The following is a 22,165-nucleotide window of genomic DNA, read 5'->3' on the forward strand; positions in this document are numbered from 1 at the left end:
TACGCTTGTCTGGAGTTAACTGCCTGATTTACTAAAAGCTGTGTAGCTGTCTAAACGGTGGTGAGCACCCAGGGTTGAGAGTTTTGCAGTGTCATGGAATGTGTACCCAGTCTGGTTTGAGATCATACATACACACAAACATACACTAATTTATACTGCAACAATATTTCCACACAAATCTAAAATACATGCATGTGCACATTTCACTTCTTAATCTTTACTTGATGTGTTTTCGATAAACTAAAAATCTGTTAGCATCCTTTACAAGTTTAAGCGTTAATATAAAAAGGATGGAGAAATGTTTCTCAATTTGACCATAAAAAAAAAAAAAAAAAAAAAAAAAAAAAGGGGAGGACAATAATAATAATGCAACCACCATAATTTATAAAGATCATTTGTCCAGGAGTGTGCACAAGCCTTGAGCCTGAAACAGTGTAGCTTCAGCCACTCTATGGTAAAACACTATTGTAATATTCAGCTAGTAAACAACACAGCTGTAGAGTGTTCAGGTAGAAGTACAGGAAGAGCTGTGGGCGCTGTCACTCCGCACTGCCTGCTGCCGCCTGTAGAGAATAGCTACACACAACTGCTGCCAAATAGTGCTCAAGACATGCAACATGTTATATATTAATCAAATGACTACACACTGAAAATATAGCCAACAGCTACAAAACCTATGATAATCTGGTGTGGCGAAAACATACAGAATAATGCTACTAAGGTGGAGGGGGAGAAGAAACTACCTTAAAAGGACAACTCAATGCAGTAGAATTGCATAATAACAAGTACATAATAAAAAGACAATGCAATAGCACTTACTCTGAATTTCAAATAAGCAGTAGATTTTTTTTTCTGTCAAATTAATTTTTTCTCCCATTTTCCAGCCCCCTTTATCACGTGACAGACATCAGCCAATCACAGACTAGTGTACGTATACCCAGTGAGCTTGTGCACATGCTCAATAGGTCCTTGTTCCCCAGTGTGAATATAAAAAGACTGTGCAAAAAATGGAAGTAAATTGGAAGGTGTCTTAAAACTGCATGCTCTTTCTGAATCCTAAAAGTTTATTTTGACGTGAGTGTCCCTTTAAATAATGAGCCCGTTTGGTGCACTAAATCTCTATCAAGTTAAGATTTTAAATTAAATGCTACTAGGAGACAGCAAATGTACTTGGTGTTTTGATTTGTTTTTCCAAGAAATCAAATATCCAAAAGCTGCATTAATTTTGTTTACTTTTAAAAGCACTTCCATTTCATATGCATAACAACACTTCTGCCAACAGTTAATACCTACCATCAAGAGAAGACAACCATTTTCTACCTATTCTGGCAATTTTTCAATCTACTCTATTATATGCCATTTTGACAAACAGTCATAATTTCTCAGCAAAAGTGAGCGTACATGACAGCGAAACTGTTGCATTGCGCTTAGAGCATTATAACATTTTCTACAGTGTAAGTGAATTTAAATTACATTGTTTTGAATTTTAATAAGGTAAAGGGGAAAAAAAAGCAAAAAAAAAAAAAAAAAGCATAGGAGCAAAAAATGGAAACACAAACATGGAATTCACAAGATCTGCATAAGGCAATTTAAGAAAAGAAAAAAAAATGTATTTTAAAATATCATTTAGCTTGGTATCTGCAAATATATTTCCCCTACCTCTTGGGACAAGAAAGGAATGACTTGTGCACAGATAGCATTCAGCCTCTTGACAATTTCTGCCTGCAGAGTGAAAAAAATAAAAGCATTTGATTAAGTAAAGCATTTTTAAACCTTCTGGAAGGACAGACTGTATTAACATTTGATATATTGAATTATGTATACCAACTGCATAGTCTCAAAATAAACACCTTGGAGGGAATGCAGGGACATAAGCTGCAACAGAACCAAAATTCTGCAAAAGTTCAAATCATTCAGCTCAGCAGTATGTTAATAAGTCTAGTTCTGAAAAGTTTTTGTTTTGATGAAAGCACAGCCAAAATTTCCATTCATAAATTTGCATTTTTTTTTTTTTTTAAGTCTTTACAGCTTGATCAGTGGGCCGTTAAAACTAAGAGGTTGCCAAGTCTGCCTGAAACATGACAGTGACTCATTAATGCGCATATCCGCATGGCATTTGACACCATCTAACGAGTTAACTGCTCAAGTATGTATAGCTTATCTTACATGTTGTTAACAGATCAAACAGAAGGGCTGAATCTTTAAAAGACAGTACATGCAATATAAATAGAGGCATATGTCTGAAGGATATAAAAAAATGTAATATATATAAAAGAAAATCCACAAGCACTATAGGATTATTCTAAGAATCGGTGGCTTGGACCAATCTATGATCCCACAGTAAAGCAGTCTCATACTACTTAGACATGTTAGGTACATGAAAATCTCTTGGTTAAAAAAAAAAAAAAAAAAAAAAAAAAGCTATTTTACCTCAAAATGTCCTCAATAGCAACCACCCTTTGTAGAGGAACTTAATGCAACCAATCAAGATGCTTGTCCCGGGTTGTGAAAGGTGGCATGTGCAAGCAGTCATTTAAAAGGGACATGAAAGTTTTTTTTTGTTTGTTTTTTTAATTATTCCAAGATGTGATTTTAAATAACTTTCCGATTTATTTCTATTATAAAATTTGTTTCATTCTCTTTGTATCCCTTGTTAAAAAGTATACCTGGGTAGAAGCTGCTGATTGGTGGTCACAGATATATACATCTTGTCATTGGCTTTCAACTAACTCCCAGTAATGCATTACTGCTACTTCAACAAAGGATACCAAGTCAATGAAGCAAGCAAATTAAATAGAAGTAAATTGGAAAGTTGTTTGAAAAATTGTATGCTCTATCTGAATCATGAAAATGTTCGCGTTTCATGATCCTTTAATTTCCCTCCTCAGTGTAAGGATTTTTATTATGAAATCTTCAAATGTTATACAATGCATTGCCCTAAGTTAAACAGCTCTTTTACCTAAAAAAATTACCAATTACCCCCTAACAGTAAAACCCCCCACCCACCAAACCACTCAAATTGAATAGCTTACACTAAAAAAAAACTACACATTGTCCCTAAAGGGGCATTTCAAAATTTCACCAATAGGAATGAAAGGTACTCCAATAAATATGGGGTACCTTGCATTCAACCTTCAGTGTGCGATGGACGATCGCATGAAGGAGCCTACACGCCACTGAGGTCTGCCGCTGAGAATCCGTGCATCAGGGAAGCCAACTCCGTGCCGCTTTTGCTCCGGATGAAGATAGAAGATGACCTTCTCTACTGGACTTCAGGAATAGTGAGCACCTATTTCGGGCTTAAGTGTTAGGATTTTTTCTTATTTTTAAGATTAGGGATTTAATGGGCTGTAAAAGAGCTGATTGCCCTTTAAAGGGCAGTGCCCCTATAAATGCCCCTTTAGGGGCAAGGGGTAGTTTAGGTTTTTTATTTTGGGGGGTTTGGTGGGGGGTTTTAGTGTTAGGGGGGACTTAGTATTTTTTAATGCAAAAGAGCTGTTTAACTTATGGCAATGGCCTACAAAAAGGCCCTTTTAAGGGCTATTGGTAGTTTAGGGGGTGTTTTTATTTGCGGGGGGCTTTTTTATTTTCATAGGGATTAGGTTTAAAAACGGACAGTCAAGTCCAAAAAAAAAAAAACTGTCACTTAAAACAACTTTCCAATTTACTTTTATCACCAATTGTGCTTTGTTCTCTTGGTATACTATTCTTAGTTGAAAGATAATTCTAGGAGGTTCATATGCTAATTCCTTACACCTTGAAGACTGCCTCTAATCTGAATGCATTTTGACCATTAGAGGGCATTAGTTCATGCGTTTCATATAGATAACATTACGCTCATGCACGTGAAGTTACCCTGTAGTGAGCACTGACTGGCTACATTGCAAGTCTGTCAAAAGAACTAAAAAAGGAAGTAGTTTGCAGAGGCTTAGATACAAGATAATCACCAACAGTGTTGGTTATGCAAAACTGGGAATGGGTAATAAAGGGATTATCTTTCTTTTTAAAACAAAAATTCTGGTGTTGACTGTTCCTTTAATTTTTTTTATTTTTGTTAAAAAAAAAAAATTTGTGTAATTTAAAATGTTAGGATTTTTTATTTTAATTGTACAGTAATTTAGTAGTAATTATAGTAGTAATTTAGGGGTGTTAGGTTAGGAGGCTTAGTAATTAAATTAGTTATTTGCATGGGGGGTTGACGGTTTAGGGGTTAATAGGTTAATTAGGTTTATTGCGATGTGGGGAGTTGGCAGGTTAAGAGATAATAGGTTAATTGCAATGTGGGTGGTTTGCGGTTTAACGGTTAATAGATAAAATAGGTTTATTGAGCGGGGTTGGCGGTTTAGGGGTTAATATTTTAATTATGTTATTTTTGGGGATTAGAGGTTAATTACTTTATTGTTTTGGGATGTGTGGGTTCGAGTTGGCGGTTACGTGTTTTTTTTATTATTTCTTGCAAGCGTTTACGTATTTTTTAATTTTTGTGCGCAACTGCACAACTCAACAAGAGAGCACAATGTTATCAATATGGTACACATGAATTAGTAGTCTCTCTTGTAAAAAAGTAATTAAAAAAGCATGTGATAACAGGCTGTCTATAGTGGCTTAGAAACAAACAAAAATTTAGAGGTTTATATTTTATAAAGTAAATGAATATAAACAATGTTGGTTGTTTAAAGCTGGGGAATGGGTATTAAAAAGGTGACTGTCCGATTGAATATTGAAGATGTTTGTTTCCATAAAGTAATGGGTGCTGCTATATTTCAACTAGATTTCTATTCATTTTTGATCTTTTGCGGACACATAAATCAGGAAGTAAAATAACAGTTTGAGTAGACATGACTGTGTGGAAACTGTTAGATAATCTTATGCTACAGAATTTTGTGGCTATATATATATATATATATATATATATATATATATATATATATTATACACACACAGAGAGAGAGAAGCACACTCACAGGAATGAACAACTGGCTCAATACTATTGTTAGCCTGTTCTATGGCAATTTACCACCTTGGTGCAGCTTCTTTTAGCCCAGTAATGCTTTTCATAGAGAAGAAATTTCCTGTAGTATATCAGTCTGATCCCGCCTATTACGGTCAGTCCAGCGCCGAAATACCAGGCAATTGCTCTCTGAACAAGAAACACAGCAACCCCAGATGATCGTTTCGGCCTTCAATGGGCCTTGTCAGTGAGGTGTATCCATATTCCTCTAAGCACACTGAGCAAGGAGTCCACGTCTGGTTTCCCCTTTTTCCCCATAGGGAGACTAAATACACACAAAGAGAATCACACTCACAGGAACGAACAACTGGCTCAATACTATTGTTAGCCTGTTCTATGGCAATTTACCACCTGGGTGCAGTATATATATATCCCAACCTTCAAAAACTAATTTCAGGGAGGTGGCTTCACCCGGTACTGAGCCCCCCCCCCCCCCATTATATATTGGACACCTTGAAACCCTAAATGAGATAGAGACTTATTAAAGTAGCTTCCCACTAAAGTCACATTAAAAAAGTAGCTTTATTGCACAACCACATACAATAAACCTATTTTCCAGTGACCGTACGCTTGTTGAATGCTTAAATATTTTAGAATAAGAAGTTTAATTACTTGCAGTAAATAAGGTAGTTTTTTTGTTTTTTAAAATCATTGGGAGCTTTTTGGTTACTGATGCATGCTTTGAGGGGTCTATAACGTCCCAGCAACTAAAGGCATTCCTTAAAGAAATACTTTTCAGATTTAGGCCACATTGGATCATGGTACTAGAGTTTCAGGGAGATTGCATTCCATTTGCTGGCATCAGGGAGCCGCTATTACAATCAGGGAGACTCCCTCAACTTCAGAGAGAGTTATGATGATAGAGATGATGATAGAGATAGAGATGATGATAGAGATATATATCCATCCCCGGATTACAGACATCCGACTTAAATACAACTCATACTTACAAACAGAGATAATAGAGCTTTATCGCCAATGCTTCTTTCCAGGATAACCCAAAATACTGAAAATTCAATTGTCACAAGGACAGAAAGTGATGTGAAATTTTCTGAACAGGGGCACAGATTGCAAAACAAATTTTTCCCTATGATATATACACACACACAGTCCCGGTATGAATCTGCCCTCCTAAAGTCAACCACCTGGTAGGTCTGTGAATAATAATAATACCAAACAAAACAGCAACAAACCAGGATTTGCATCAAACTAAAGGTCAAATGTAGATATACACACATACCACTATAGTGATATGGAAGCAATGACAATAATATATATGCAAATCAAAGTGTAAACTTGCAGAGGTGATATTGTTCAGATACATTCATATCAGTCAATTATTTCATATTTTCGAAGAATTATTGACTATATAATAATGATAATTATTGACTTTAAATAAGTGCTTAGAATACTTGCTGGGGTGATTTAACCCCTTGATTCCCCCGGATACATGCAACATTGATTTTTTTTATACCCTTACCTGCTGTAAGGACCTGAATAAGCTGCAGTACACAAAGGAGTTTGAGGGAGGAACTGTGTACTGAACCATAATACAGCACAGCAGACAGAAGTGACAGGTAGAAGTGTCTGGAATGGACACAGTGAGAGGGGGAGTGTTGTGGATATCAGCTCTACAACAGTATCCTTGGGAAGGGGCAGGGCCGGGGCATTTTCCAACACGACAGAATGCACACCAGTTATATAACGCCCTGCCACAGTACATATGTAAAGCTTTTCTGCATCAGTATAGACACATGGCTGTATTTTTAATGTATACAGAGTTCATTTTGATCAGCTAACTCCTGTATATATTGTACATGGCTTATAGTTTCAAAACTATATGTGGGATATGCACAAATGAGTATTTGTAATTTTCATTTTATACAATGTTTAAAATCATTAAAAGGGTTATTGAGCACCATGTGCTTTTGAGAACAAAAATAGTCCCTAAACAGGTCAAACAGAAAAAAAAATGTGTAAACTAGACTTTGAAAATGGAGCCAATTGCCTAATAGAGCTATCGGATCGGCCACATTTGCAAGATGCAGAATGTGCTTTTTGACATCTTTAGGGAGCTTATATATATATGTTTCAGGTAAGTCAGTCACTTTCTCCCTTCCTGCAATTAATTACAAGCATGTTATGTGAACGTCTGCGAGCAGTGGGAGAGGGAGCATAATTATGAAGTGCATTACAAAGATGGATTTTAATTAAGTGCCAGAAAAGACAGTGATGGAAGTTGTAGATATAATAAAACACACAAAGCTAGTGTATGTTTGTGTGGGGGTTTTTTCCACATACTTCTAAATCCCCTAGAGTCAAATGGTTGTAACCTCCCCAACCCCCCTCCTTGTACTTTTCATCCCATTTTGCAGCCTCCGTTGCCTCGGAAACAAAGCTTTTCACATGGATCATCAAATTTGCCTTTGTTGTCCCATGAGGCCAAGCTCTGAGGCATTCACAGGTCTTACTAGTGGGTTTCAGTTATTGCCCAGGAACACTATGGAAACACGTTCCTAATGGGCTATGTTTTCAAAGTGAGTCTAAACTAATGGCGCAGAGCCCAAACTCCTTTTCAGCATAGCCATTAAAGGATGTAGGTTATTGCTGTTGTCACCATTGATATTTGTCATTGTAATGTAATTAGGGCCCTAAAATGATGCATTACAGCCCTTGGCACAGCTTCTATTAAAATAATTTCTTCTGCTCACTGAACTGCGACCTGCTTTCTGATGAATAACAGACAACTTTAAGGGAGAGAAGAAGATTTATCAAATATTTTTTTCCTGTCATACCAAAATAAAACAAAAAAAAAAAAAATCATGCAGAGGATAAAAAGCAAGAAAGAAATAACATTCATTGAAATTTTTATCTGATCATTTTAAATTCTGCCTGCATCTGATAAATCTGCCTTGACAACAAATTTGTAGCCTGCAAACCACGGGATTCTAATCTGCTATCCATCAGTCGATGTCAGTCCTCGAACGTCCAATCAAATTTGTAGGTTATATGGGTCACACATCACTGAACACATACGTTTATGAAGATCCTGTTTATCATACTACAGATTTTCAAAAAGCTATTAGGCTCACAACATGTTATAATACTACTGAATGCATAACAAAAAAAAAAAAAGGTAACATATTTAAATACAAACTTATTCATATAATTTTTATTATCGAAAACTGTGGGATTCGCATGCTTTAACATTTGTTAACATTTTTTAATTCTGCCTGACACATGCTTCTTTGTGTATATCTGTACGAGATGCGTGCAGCTACCACAGATTGTATTAATTATATAAAATACAAAAACATGTTTATGACTTATTTCATTATTATTACAAAAAATACACAATTCATAAACCAAATTAAATAGGAAATAAAGATTTTAAATTACCAGACACCTATACAATTAAAAAGGGCTCACACTGCTCTTAAGTAAACTGCAGAAAAACAAACAAACTTGTTATTGTCAACTGTTTAATCAATAAACTATTTTTGCCTTTGAAAATGCACATCATTGCTCAAGGGTAAGTCTGTTAAGGAGTACAAAATATAATACAAGACGTGGGAAGGGGGGGAAGAAGAAAAAATCAATACTAGGAAATGGCAATGTAGTTACATATACTACTGAAGACATCCAGACCAGATCCTTACACCTCTAAATGTGACAAAAGATGAGAGCAGCATGGGTCAAATCAATAACAACCATCTTCACTTAACAAGAAGCAGAAACAGTATTGTTCCTATTAGCTAACCATTCAGGTGCTAGGCCTGACTAGCAATACAGTGTACTCCAATCCTTGCACCATATTGCCTCATTTGCATGTGGAGAGTGACAAACTTTCCAGTCTGTTGAATCTCAAGGATTGAGATAGAAGAAAAATGTATTATTCATTTTGGTCTCCCACATATTTTAGGAAATTAGTAACCAAATAATTTTAATAAATACATTGACATCTAAAATGTTAATATATATTTAACCATTCCAGCTTAGCACTGACACATTTTCAAAGATGGCCAAGCACAAAAAGGAGGGCTAAAATGTACATGGAGCAAAAAACAATACAAAATAAATACAACCCAAATAATGTTTTTAGGGTTGTAACATTTCAAACTAGCTCAATTTACCACTAGGTTATATGTAAGCAATGGCATGATGAATTTCATATTTTTTGGCAATACAACATCAATGGCATCATAGATACAATAATAATGATATCATTGTGGACATCTCACATCAAAACAAACTCCGTTATTAGCCAAAGATTTTTGTCCATGAATAAATGAAATTGATATAAATAAATGTATAATAAAATATGTATTACATGTAATTGCTATAAAGATTAGATAATAGATATGATTTGAAAGGGGGTAAAGGCTGTTGAAACTAATTCTTTGGGTCATCTACCCGGGTGCTAAACATATATTTTAATTTTTAAATCAAATGAAGCACTCTCCGGATTTGTAAATGTTACGTAAGTGTGCAATGCAGGATTTGGTAAGTATATATATATATATATAAAAAAAACTGTAGTTCTTTTTTGTTTTGATTTTTTTTTCTCTCCAATGGATGCTCTTACACACATCAGCAAGATTGTATTTTCCATATGTTCTGATGTATGATCTTACACTAGTAGAAACTGAAGGGCAAAGCGGTTGAACTTAAACTTTCTAATCTGACAGCTTGTTGGAGAGCTTGAGCAAACTGATTAAACCAAGAGTGTTCAAGTGCTTTTGTCTTTGTTTACTTATGAGTCAATCAATGTCTAAGAAGGAAAAAAAAAAACATACACCTTTAATCGCATAAGATTAACATACCATAAAGCAGATAAGCTGAAGTAAACTGTACACGTAAGCCAAGACAGTTTTGTGACTGCTTACATGAAGATATTTACAAGTCATAAAGTTCAGTTAAAAATTAAATAAAAATCAACATTTACCACAATGTCATGAGAAACGCAATAAATACATTTCACAAGGTCAGCAAATTTCCTTAAACAAATATTCTGATTACTATGAGGTAAAAGATCAAGAGACAAACACACTTAATAAAACATTTTATATAATAAATAGGGAGGATGTAGTACATAGGTAAAAATATGTCTGATCCTTGTCACATGGTACATAAACTGGTGATAAACATTTATGCATTAGGCATGTACATCATCACATTATAAGCTAGTATATTCAGACTATAAAACAGTATGTGAAATATGTAACTTTATTTTGCAGCACGTTGTAATGTTTCTCCACAAAAAACAAACAAAAAAAAAACAAAAAAAAACAAAAAAAAAACCATCTTTACTAAAAGAGCTCAGCTATGTTACAGCTTCACATGTTATTAAATTCTAACATACCACAATGTTTTAACCACATGCTTGCCAGTAGCAGATGCAAGATAATCATTTAACCTAGTGATACCAAATAGGTGCAACTGTGATTGCCAGTAATGCACAGGGTAACTTCTTGGTTGCTACTAATAGACATGTTTGTATGCTCTAGATTGTTTTGGGATTAAGGATATTTTACCTGGCACCTAATATGTTGAGCCATGACCTACAATGGGCTTTAAATGCACCACTTCTGTTTCAGCATTTTGCACACAGAACCCATTTATTTTTTACATGCTGATATTTTGCAACAAAATGTAAAGCTACCAATAATATTTAGCTCTTGTTGGCCCAATTTATTTTTTAATAAACACTTGAGCCTTAGCACACTGTACTGAACTAAATTACTCGGAAGATAAACCCACTGATTAACTGTAATGATCCAGTCTACTAAAATCATTTTTATAAAAAGATAACAATCATGATGCAAATTATTGAATGGAAGTGATGCATTACTAAGAGCAACACATCCATGTACCTGTAAGTGCACACTAATCACAAAGATCTCAGTTAATTGTTGGGGCTCCATTTATCATACTGTGAGCAGACAAGGTTCTAGCATCACAGGCAGCATTCACTGCTTGCATTTACCATTGCACAACAATCAAATGCATTTTTTTTTAAACAAAGGTAAGAGGTTTATGACCCTTTTAATTTATTTATATTATAGGCCATATATACAATGTTGGGTGGGAAAAAAAAACACAATGATGCGCACATCCGTGGAGTATTTTTTGAAAGGATTTAAACAATAACAAGGTACTTCTGACTTGTGGTGAATTCACTGATGTGGTGTTTACAATGGACACTCAATAGCCGGATGAGTGTGTTTTATTACTACAGTAAAAAAAACTTGCTAAACAAAAACCTACCATACAATGCTTCATAGTCCAGGAAACCATGAGCAAACAGTAATTAGTAAGTGTAAACTATTTCAGGGTGCTCATTTTCACAGGTAAGTGTTAATTAAAAGGAACAGTAAACACTTTGTAATTACAACATTTCTGTTGTGTTGTTTTAGAATATCAGCCAAGTCTTAAAGGAACAGTATACACCAATTTTCATAAAACTGCATGTAATAGACACTACTATAAAGAAGAATATCCAGAGATACTCCTCTAAAAATCCAGTATAAAACTTTTTAAATATTTACTTAGAAGCTCCCAGTTTAGCAAAGTTGATAAGATTAGGCTGGGACACCCAGTGAAAGGGCCTGGGAAAACAAGAACAGCAGACACTGCTTCTCCCTGCATATGATAAAACAGATTATACAATCAGGAGTCACAGACATCAGTATACATCTAAAACTTTGGGGCTTGGTTAGGAGTCTGGGAATCATCACAATGTTATTAAAAAATAAGCAAAACTTTACATTTTTTTTACAAAAACACTCCCAGATGGGCTATATAAATGAATTATCTACAAAACATTTATGCCGAGGAAAATCTAGTGTACAATGTCCCTTTAACATCTTTAAAAACAAATTAAAATCTTTCTACTGCAAATATTTTTTTTAATAGCCAAGCTCCACCCACCATTTGTCTTCTTTGGAGCAGCCAATCTGGGCTTCAGTCTGCAGAAAGCAAGGCTAGCAAATGTCATAAAGTGCTCTGTTTTGCAGTTGTTATCAGTTAAAGCCAATTAGCTAAATAAAATGTAGTAGGGTTAGCCTTGAAAAATCAGGTTTATTTCAGAAAAGTAGAAATCACTCAACTTTTCAGAGCTAAACGACATGAAAGGGGACAAAATAAATAATGAATGCATTTTGCAAACTTGTTTAATTATGCATTACTAAACATTGTATTTAAAAATGACAAGGTGTTTACCGTCCCCCCTTTAATAGGTAATAAAACCCACATGTTAAAAAGTAAACAAACATATTAGAACTTTTTATTTCTCATAATAAATAGTATTAAGAAAAGACGAATCAAGCTTTTAAAAGGATAGCAATATAAAAAACTAAGTATGCATTTTGAATCCACTCTCCAGCAGTTTCTGAAGGTTTTATATATGGTGTATGTGTGCCTCTCTCACTCTCTTTGTATCTTTATTATCCCTTTGATACTCTGGCTATAATAATATAATATTGCTCCAAAGGTTAAGAATGATTGAGAGAGTAATACACTGCATTATCAAGGTTGAGAACTGATGAGTTCTGTGCCAGACATACTCATGCAAGGTCAAATTAGATGAACAGTGAAGTATGAATAGAGAACAGGCAATATTAGAACAGGTGCTTATAGGTAGATGCTGGTAAGAGGAGAAGTGTCCCCTTGTGTCCCCTTACAAAAAGTGGGTTACAAATAATCTGTATGATCAAACAAAAATACAGGGACATAAAAAAGCAAAAAGAAAACCCTCCAATGTGGTCAAGAATTTGAGTAATGCACTGTTGCTTACGTATAACCCTTTGTTTATCCCCTGCAAACAGGTTAAACACATAGACAAAAGTAAGCAACAGAGCAGCACTGCTACTGGGACCTAGCTGAACACATATGGTGAACCAAAGACAAGAGGCATGCGTATCCACCAATCATGAGCTAGCTCCCAGTAGTGTAGTGCTGCTCCTGAGCTTAACCAGGTAGGTTTTTCAAAAATGGATGCCAAGAGACAAAAAATAAATGATGACAAAATTGAACTCTTGAAATTGCTTACTCTTTCTGAACCATGAGATTTTAATTTTGATCATCATATCCTTTAAAATTCAGTGAGGGACAGTCTACACCTTAGTCATCTTAAAGTGTTACCTTAGATTAAGCTGAAAATAACCTCCTGCGCCCCTTTCTATTTCATTTAATTTGCAGCAGTAACAGTAAAAGTCATTTTACAATGAATATTGTTTCTGGCCACCAAACTCAGCCCACTGATGACATCATGATCTGGGCTGCATAACAGGCTTCACTAGTAACAATAGGCTCACTAATTGGATTCAACAGACTGTCAATGCTATTCAGCAGAATGACTAGATGCAGCCCAGATCGTGATGTCATCAGTGGGCAAAGCTTGGCAGCCATTTCAAAGTGACCAGAAACCATATTCATTTTAATATAACTTTGTTACTGCTGCATGAAATAGAAAGAGGTGCAGGAGGCTATTTGCAGCTTAAAGGTAAACTTTCATGAATGAAAGCCCGGTTTTTAAAAACACTATTAAAAACAGGGGCGCTTTCATTCATCAAAGTTTAGAAAGCAGCCGTTTTGTTTAAAAAAAAAAAAACTTACCTCTCTTCTTTTCACAGCCAGAGCAGCTTCCCCCACCCGGAGATCCTCTCTTCACATGTCAGCAATGACTAATCCAATGACTAATCCAGCTTCCTCCAATCACGGCATGGCCTCAGGCAATGGCTCCCCTGGGGGGAAAGCCATGAGTGGAGGAAGCCGGATTAGTCATTGCTGTAAAGAGGATCTGCGGGCGGGGGAAGCTGCTCCAGCTGTGAAAAGGAGAGAGGTAAGTTTTTAATCAAAAACCGGCTGCTTTCTAAACTTTGATGAATGTGCCCCTGTTTTTAATAGCATTTTTAAAAAACGGGCTTTCATTCATCAAAGTTTACCTTCACTTTAATCTAAGGTAAGACTTTAAGATGACTACGGTGTAGACTGACCATTTTAATATCACCCTGAGTTTATGTTGGTCCACATAAAAAATGCAAATTACCAGATAGAGATAGCATGCACGTGTCTGAGGAGTAACAAAGTAATGATATGTAAGATAGGTCCTAAATACTTCTAGCAACTCAGGTCAGAAATGTGAATATTAAATATGTATGTGACAAAAGGGTGCAAAATTCTAAGCAGAGGCAAGAAAAGACGAGTAGACAGTAATTAATTCAACAGGAGAGAAATGTAAAGGGTATATTTTGGTGTATTTAAATACACTGTGGAAAAGAATGACAGGAAAAGGTTGGGCGAGGAAGATAAATGGTGTGTGTACATGTATCACATAGAAATAAATTAAATTCTTTTTCACCAGTGACTGAAAATGTGTTACCCGTTATGCAATTTGGGAAACACTCTCAGAGCAAACAGATTTTTTTTCCCCCCACGGAGCACAACAAGCTGCAGCAGCAGTGAAAAGACCTTCATTCACAGGTGCACAGGTTTAACTAAGAGCCTGCAGGTTTGGGAAATATTGATGGTTTGTCCTACTAGGCTACACAGATTGCACTCTCAGTAAAAAAGTAAATAAATTAACTTTTTAATTCAACTTTATTAATTTGGTTACCCTTCGCTACAGTGCATGATTAATGTGGGTGATAATGGGGATATAAGCACAGTAATGTTGAACACCAGCAACAAGAAATGTCTTGCTTGATCACCTTTCCAATAAATAAATAAAAAAGCTGTATGCCTCATTAATTTCTTCTATGTCAGATTTGCCTGCAGTGAACTATGTAGCTGGTACAAGAGAACAGGAACGAACTGAACCTGTCACATTCAGATTTATGCTTCCCCCACCTATGCAAAGCATCTGTGAAGTTCCCTCTGGCAATGAAGTGATAACACCAAGGTAAGGTCTTTCCAACATTCCACAGTGCTATGATGAATAAAGGGACCCTTACAAAGTTTTATTTTTTAAATACTGCCTGTGCTAAATAGCTAACCAAAAGCAGTTTGTCAGTAATCTATCAAGCTATTCTGCATCTTTCAAATTTATACAGGGTAAGCACATGCTCAAGTTTACACAAGGATACCACACTAGCAGCACATCACATACCAAAACAAAGTACATAGCACCACATAGGATTGAGAGTTTAAAAGATTGTGTTGGCACTAGCAAGGATGGTTGAGATGTTCCACATCAGCAGTTTTGATTATTCTGAACCGAATCAAAATAGCTACCAACATTTCCGGCAGTCAGTGCCAGTGTTGTCATTAGAAAAAGAATATAGTTCCGTGTGAGCACTTTTAAATAAGAGGAAGGCAGCTTCTGCACATGTGACATTGCAACAGACCTTTAGTTTCTACAGTGTGGGTCACCAGCATAAATTACTTTTTCTCATGTATTTTTTATTTAACATATCACTTGGGGTGAGGGGTCACACACACAACCAAAAGACAAATACTGAGGATATAATACAAGACAAAATTAATAGGGACAGTAAACACCTGGACATTTTGATATAAAATGTTTAGTTATAAATAAATGAAACAATTTAGCAATATCATTTTTTAGTTTACCCCCTTTTCATGTAATTTGATTCAGAAACTTGTTTAGCTTCTAGTTCCCATCATCCTGCCGACTTATCAAGGCTAACTCTGCTACATATGTGTCCAATTGGCTTCATAGGATAACAACTGGGGGGGGGGGGGAAAGCATGTTATACTAACTTTATGAACATGGCTAGCCTTGTTATCTGCAGACTAAAGTGCAAATTTGCTCCTCTAAATAAAAAGGTAACTGGAGGTGGAGTTTGGCTACTGAAAAATAATTGCATTAAAAAAGGATGATAATTTGTTAAATAAAAAAATGGATACATTATTCTATAAACACAACAGAAATGTCTTGTAGTTGCAAGGTGTTTATTGCTCCTTTAAATGTCTGACAGTCCAACATACATTTTTTTCACAAGCCTGCTTACAGCATTAAATAGAAAAAAAACCATAATACTATAATGTCAGTACAGACATTACTGGGGGCATGGAAGAGAAAAATTGTGCTGCTTATAATGAGGCAGACATCATTACATTTAACTTTTGATATAGTAGATGCATAATGTTTGTTAGCAAACCCCTCCGCTAATTCAAAAACTACTTCCAATGCCCAGAGCACATCTGGCGAAAGCGGAGCCAATCCGTTATATTGATGTGGGAAAAAGTGAAAGCTTGTGGTAATGTTCACTAAAGTGAAACATTTTAAAAGCAAAGGCACTTTAGTACATCATATTAAAAAAAAAAAATAGTCAAGAGGATACACCATATAAAACAATTTATGTGCTTATTGTTCAAAAGAAAATGTGTACTGCCTGTTAAAAAAAAAAAAACAGAGGAACAGAAACTAAGCTCTGAAGACACAACATGTTTTGCTTGGTTGCTGAAGACTGCAAAACCACAGCTCTGCAAAGTTTAATGGATGTGGCTTTAAGCCACTGAGTAATACTTTGGTTTACCAAAATGCAGTAAACAGGCTTGTCTGGGTCTCTTAAAGTTTCCAGTACAGTTTTTTCAGGACTCGTTAACTGCATAAATAAAATATATATATATATATAAAAAAAAAAAAAAAAAGAATTTGCAGATGCTGTCAGAATTTTAACTGACAGAGAAAGAAAAGGCTTTCATTTCAGTTGTACATTAGTATATAATTTTGACAATATTATAGTTTAGAGCTTCAGAATTAGAGACAGACTGCTGCTATTATTTTAACCTGAGAAAGTTGCCAGCGTATCAGACGTAGAGTCAGTGAGCTACTCACTTACAAATTTGCTTCAAGATAATCACCACTTGCTATTTACACTTACACAATAAACAAACTGCCAGAATAGATGACTGGGTGTTTGTTATTCCATCTGCTAATTCTGTGGGTTGACTCCATTCATGCACAAAATATAAAACCATACATACGTTTTGTGATTCCATAATAATATTATTAGTGTTTTAAAAATCACACACACAACATACTAGATGTTTACATGTATAAACAAAATATCAGGAGCTACTACTTCCATGCGTCCCATTAGTGGACACCAGGATACTGTGTCACCTCCAGCATGTTATGTCAATATCCTTCCGACCACTTGACTAAAAATACAACGGAAACCTTACTGATCCAGTAAACCTCAATGAGGTTTTGACCATAAAAGCAAGCGCAAGCAGACTCTCTGAAGAAGAATACAACAAGAAAAAAGCTAATTTATCCCAAGCGGCATGTCTGCCATGAAAGATTTAATTTTAACTGACTTAAAGTGAATGTAAATTTTGATGCTAAAGTGCCCGATTTTTAAAACATTGATTAAAAACAGGGGCACTTTAATTTCACTCCTGTTGTGAAAAAAAAAAAAAAAAACAACTTACATTTTAATCTTCACAGCAGCTCCAGCTTCCTCCACCCGTTTCAAAGCCTCTTCCTGGGTCTAAAATGAGGCATCCGGCTTCCTCCAATCACAGCAGTGAATCAGACACTGAATCCCCCGGGAGGGGAAGCTGTGATTGGAGGATGGCCTATCAATCATTTCTGACATCAGAAATGGCTTGTGAGACCGGAGGAAGATGGAGCTGCTGTGAAGTTTAAAAGGTAAGTTTTTTTTGTCACAACAGGAGTGAAATGTAAATTTTGATGAATTAAAGTGCCCTTGTTTTTAATCAAAGTTTTAAAAACCGGGCACTTTAGCATCAAAATTTACATTCACTTTAAGATCTACCACTTTCAGGTATTGCTGTGTTAAACCTCTGATCAAGAAGATGATAGTGGATAATATATTATTATGACTTGGCAACATTTCACTGACCACACCCATTCTAATGGAAAAAACAAAATGTAGCTGTTGAGATGGATGAGATTCTAATTCTGTGTGTTAATTTCTCCAAACTGCATACAGACCTCTACTTTCTTAAAGGGATATTAAACAATATAAGACTAATATAAAATGTTTAATTATGTGTAGTAAAAAAAAAAAAGCAATATAATTTCCTTATTCATTGTGTTCCATGCTTCTGTAATTTATTGTATTTCTAAATTTCACTGAGTTTCTATAAAGTAATGGGTGCCGCCATGCTTGAACTTATGTTGCTCTTTATCTGTTGCCCCTGCTTAAAAATGGACAGTCAACACTAAAATGGTTATTGTTAAAAAGATAGATAACGCCCTTATTACCCATTCCCCAGCTTTGCACAACCAACATTGTTATATTAATATACTTTATAACCTTTAAAACCTCTACATTTCTGCCTGTTTCTAAGCCACCACAGACAGCCTCTTATCACATGCTTTTTTATTAGCTTTTCACAACAGGGGACTGATAGTTCATGTGGGCCATATAGATAACATTGTGTTCATGCCCGTTGAGTTATTTAAGAGTCAGCACAACAACACTAATTGGCTAAAATGCAAGTCAATAGATAATAAACAAACAGTCATGTGATCAGGGGGCTGTCAGAAGATGCTTAGATACAAGGTAATCACAGAGGTAAAAAGTATATTAAAGGGACACTGTACCCAAAATTTTTCTTTCATGATTCAGATAGAGCATGCAATTTTAAGCAACTTTCTAATTTACTCCTATTATCAAATCTTCTTTATTCTCTTGGTATCTTTATTTGAAATGCAAGAATGTAAGTTTAGATGCCGGCCCATTTTTGGTGAACAACCTAGGTTGTCCTTGCTGATTGGTGGATACATTCATCCACCAATCAAAAACTGCTGTCCAGAGTGCTGAACCAAGAAAAAAGCTTAGATGCCTTATTTTTCATTTAAAGATAGCAAAAGAACTAAGAAAAATTGATAATAGGAGTAAATTAGAAAGTTGCTTAAAATTGCATTCTCTATCTGAATCACAAAAGAACATTTTTGGGTACAGTGTCCCTTTAATATAACTGTGTTGGTTATGCAAAACTGGGGAATGGGTAATAAAGGGATTATCTATATTTTAAAACAACAACATTTCTGGTATAGACTGTCCCTTGAAGAGACAGATATTGATCAGGCAATTAATGCAACAAAAAGGGATTTCAGACAGCTTTGTTTGCACAAACAGAGATAAATAGAAAACTAGTTCAAACATTGCGGTGACCATTACTTTATAAAAAAACTAAACCTTTACACTTATAATTTCCAACATTTAAACAATATAATTATACAAATGCATCTATATAAGGCTAATATTTGTTCTGAATATATCATGTCTAGCATGTACCTAAAAGGGACACTAAACCCCCCAAAAATATATTTTATGATTCAGATAGAGAATACGTTAAACAACTTTCCATTTAACTTCTATTATCTAATTTGCTGAATTCTTTAGATATCCTTTGTTGAAGAAATAGCAATGCACATGGGTGAGACAATCACACGAGGCATCTATGTGCAGCCACCAATCAGCAGCTACTGAGCCTATCTAGATATGCTTTTCAGCAAAGGATATCAAGAGAATGAAGCAAATTAGATAATAGAAGTAAATTAGAAAGTGGTTTAAAATTGCATGCGCTTTCTAAATCATGAAAGAAAGAAAAAAAAGTGGGTTTCAAGTCCCTTTAATATTTAACATCCCTTTAATAAAGTTTAGAATGTCTAACTTAGTTTGGCAACTTTCTTTAAAATGTAAGACCCAGAATATGAAAGACATAGTTACTTAAATAATCAGTAGTCACATTCAAATTATAGGAACTTGAAACCCCAAATTGTTCCTTCATGATTCAGACAGAGCAAACAACTTTAAACAACTTTCAAATTTACTTCTATTATCTAATTTGCTTGGTTTTAGTATTTTTAGTTTACAAGCATACCTAGGTAGGCTCAGGTAGCTGGAAGCTATCTGTTGATTGGTGGCAGCACATATGTCTCTTTTCATTGGCTTGCCTATGTGCTCAGCTAGCTACCAGTAGTGCATTACTGCTTCAACAAAAGGATAGCAAGAGACCGTAGCAAAATTTGATAGAAGTAAAATGGAAAATTGTTTAATATCATATTCTCGATCTGAAACATGAAATACATTTTTTGTGTTTCATATCCCTTTAAGACTAAAACTATACATGTGTCCCATTAAAATATCTTATTTCAAAATGCAATGGTATTTCAAAGGTCAATGTGCTTAGCCCGTTTGTGAAGCATTTCAAGTGTTCATATGGTTTAAAAATGTATTACAGATCAATACAAGTTTAAAGGAACAAGACTTTTATACGCCTTTTTAGCGGGTGCACCACCCGGCTGATTCTACTGACCACCTGGCTAAAAAAAAGCATGTGATAAGAGGCTGCCTGTAGTGGCTAAGAAACAGGCAGAAATGTAGGAGGTTTAAATGTTATAAAGTATATTAATATAAAAAATGTTGGTTGTGCAAAGCTGAGGAATGGGTAGTAAAGGTGTTGTCTATCTTTTTAAATAATAACAATTTTGGTGTTGACTGTCCCTTTAAAAGAGCAGTGACAAGTAACTTGTGTTGGTATGTGGTAGTTCCACAGAGACCACAGCTAGCAGCAGATTATATTTCTCCTATTTTCCAGGAAATACTGAACTTTTCAGAACCACTAACAGAAGAAGTGAAACCATAACTTCTTTAAACTACAAGAGAGAGAGAGAGAGAGAGAGATCATAAAATATAAAAATATGAAATACTGCCAAAAGAGGGTAACACCACCCCAAAAAAACCCCCCAAAAAACAAAAACACCAGCAGACTCTCTTACTATGGACCTGTAAGAAAATATTAAGGCAGCGTATAAAGGTCCATAGTATGCCAAGTACACTACAGAGCAGCAGCTGTTCAAATACATGTTTTGTGTTTCTTTAATATTAAAACAATGCTTTAGGTATTTTTTTTTAATGTTCAGATTGGAAACATGTGCATTGTCCAGATCCAAGTGCTAAACTCTGGTGCTATACAGCCCCAACAAAACTACAGACTTCCATGTCCCTTTAAATAAAAATATTATAATATATTATATGCAAGCAACAGTGCAAAAATAAAATGCTCAACCCTTTGCAAGAGTTAAACTAGGATCCCAAACAGTAGTATATGGCTGAACACATCTGGTAAGTCGATCGCAATGTGTGTAGCCTCCAATCACCAGCACCCAGCAGTGCATTGCAGCTGCTGAAGATATGTACATATGCTTTAAGAAAAGAAAAAAAAAAAAAAAAAAAGGAAAAAAATAAAAAAAGGAAAAAAAAAAATAAAAAAGAGTACCAGGAAAAAAAAGAAGTAATTTAAAAAAATAAAATAATAGGTTCTATCTGAATCATGCAAGTTTAATACTAAGGAAACAAAAGCACTCCCGGGCATCACAGGTATATAAGCTTGACAGATATTCCAGAGTGTCCAAAAAGCAGCTTTCTATGTAGTTTAATACTAACCCTTTAATAAACTATTTTTTTCACTTTTGTAATGAAAGATAAATATAAAAACTACTACAAGCCATGATAAAATAACTTAAAAGGCACAGTCTAGGCCAAAATAAACTGTCATGATTCAGATAGAGCATGTAATTTTAAACAAATTTTCCAAATTTACTTTTATCACCAATTTTGCTTTGTACTCTTGGTATTCTTAGTTGAAAGCTTAACCTAGGAGGTTCATATGCTAATTTCTTAGACCTTGAAGGCCACCTCTTTTCGGAATGTATTTTAACAGTTTTTCACCACTAGAGGGTATTAGTTCATGTATTTCATCTAGATAACACTGTGCTCGTGCACGTGAAGTTATCTGGGAGCATGCACTGATTGGCTAAACTGCAAGTCTGTCAAAAGAACTGAAATAAATGGGCAGTTTGCAGAGGCTTAGATACAAGATAATCACAGAGGTTAAAAGTATATTAATATAACGGTGTTGGCTATGCAAAACTGGGGGATGTGTAATAAAGGGATTATCTATCTTTTAAAACAATAAAAATTCTGGTGTAGACTGTCCCTTTAACAGGAAGAAAAAAGGAGGAGCAACTGTGGAGTAGGAAATGGGAAGTGACACTTTCCTAACAAAAAAAGTTAGTTTTCCCACTATGCAGTTAGTGGCAAATAGCCCTTGGTGACTTGGCTGCAAAATACAATATAAAAGCTAATAAAATATCAAAGAGAAGGACAACTACAGATATATATATTTATTTTATTTTTCTTCATG

At 35.1% G+C, this 22,165-nt stretch overlaps 1 protein-coding gene across 4 annotated transcripts in view; it reads right to left on the reverse strand.

Annotated features, from left to right (window-relative positions):
- Nucleotides 1–22,165, reverse strand: part of LOC128649283 (transducin-like enhancer protein 4) — a 304,153-nt gene that overhangs the window by 272,089 nt on the left and 9,899 nt on the right. For all 4 annotated transcript variants that reach the window (XM_053702473.1, XM_053702472.1, XM_053702474.1 and 1 more), the window contains exon 5: nucleotides 1,660–1,722. In XM_053702473.1, the coding sequence (XP_053558448.1) occupies nucleotides 1,660–1,722 (63 nt within the window). The remainder of the gene's footprint in view (nucleotides 1–1,659; nucleotides 1,723–22,165) is intronic.

Source organism: Bombina bombina, chromosome 2, assembly GCF_027579735.1.
Source record: "Bombina bombina isolate aBomBom1 chromosome 2, aBomBom1.pri, whole genome shotgun sequence".
Classification (NCBI taxonomy): Eukaryota; Metazoa; Chordata; class Amphibia; order Anura; family Bombinatoridae; genus Bombina; species Bombina bombina.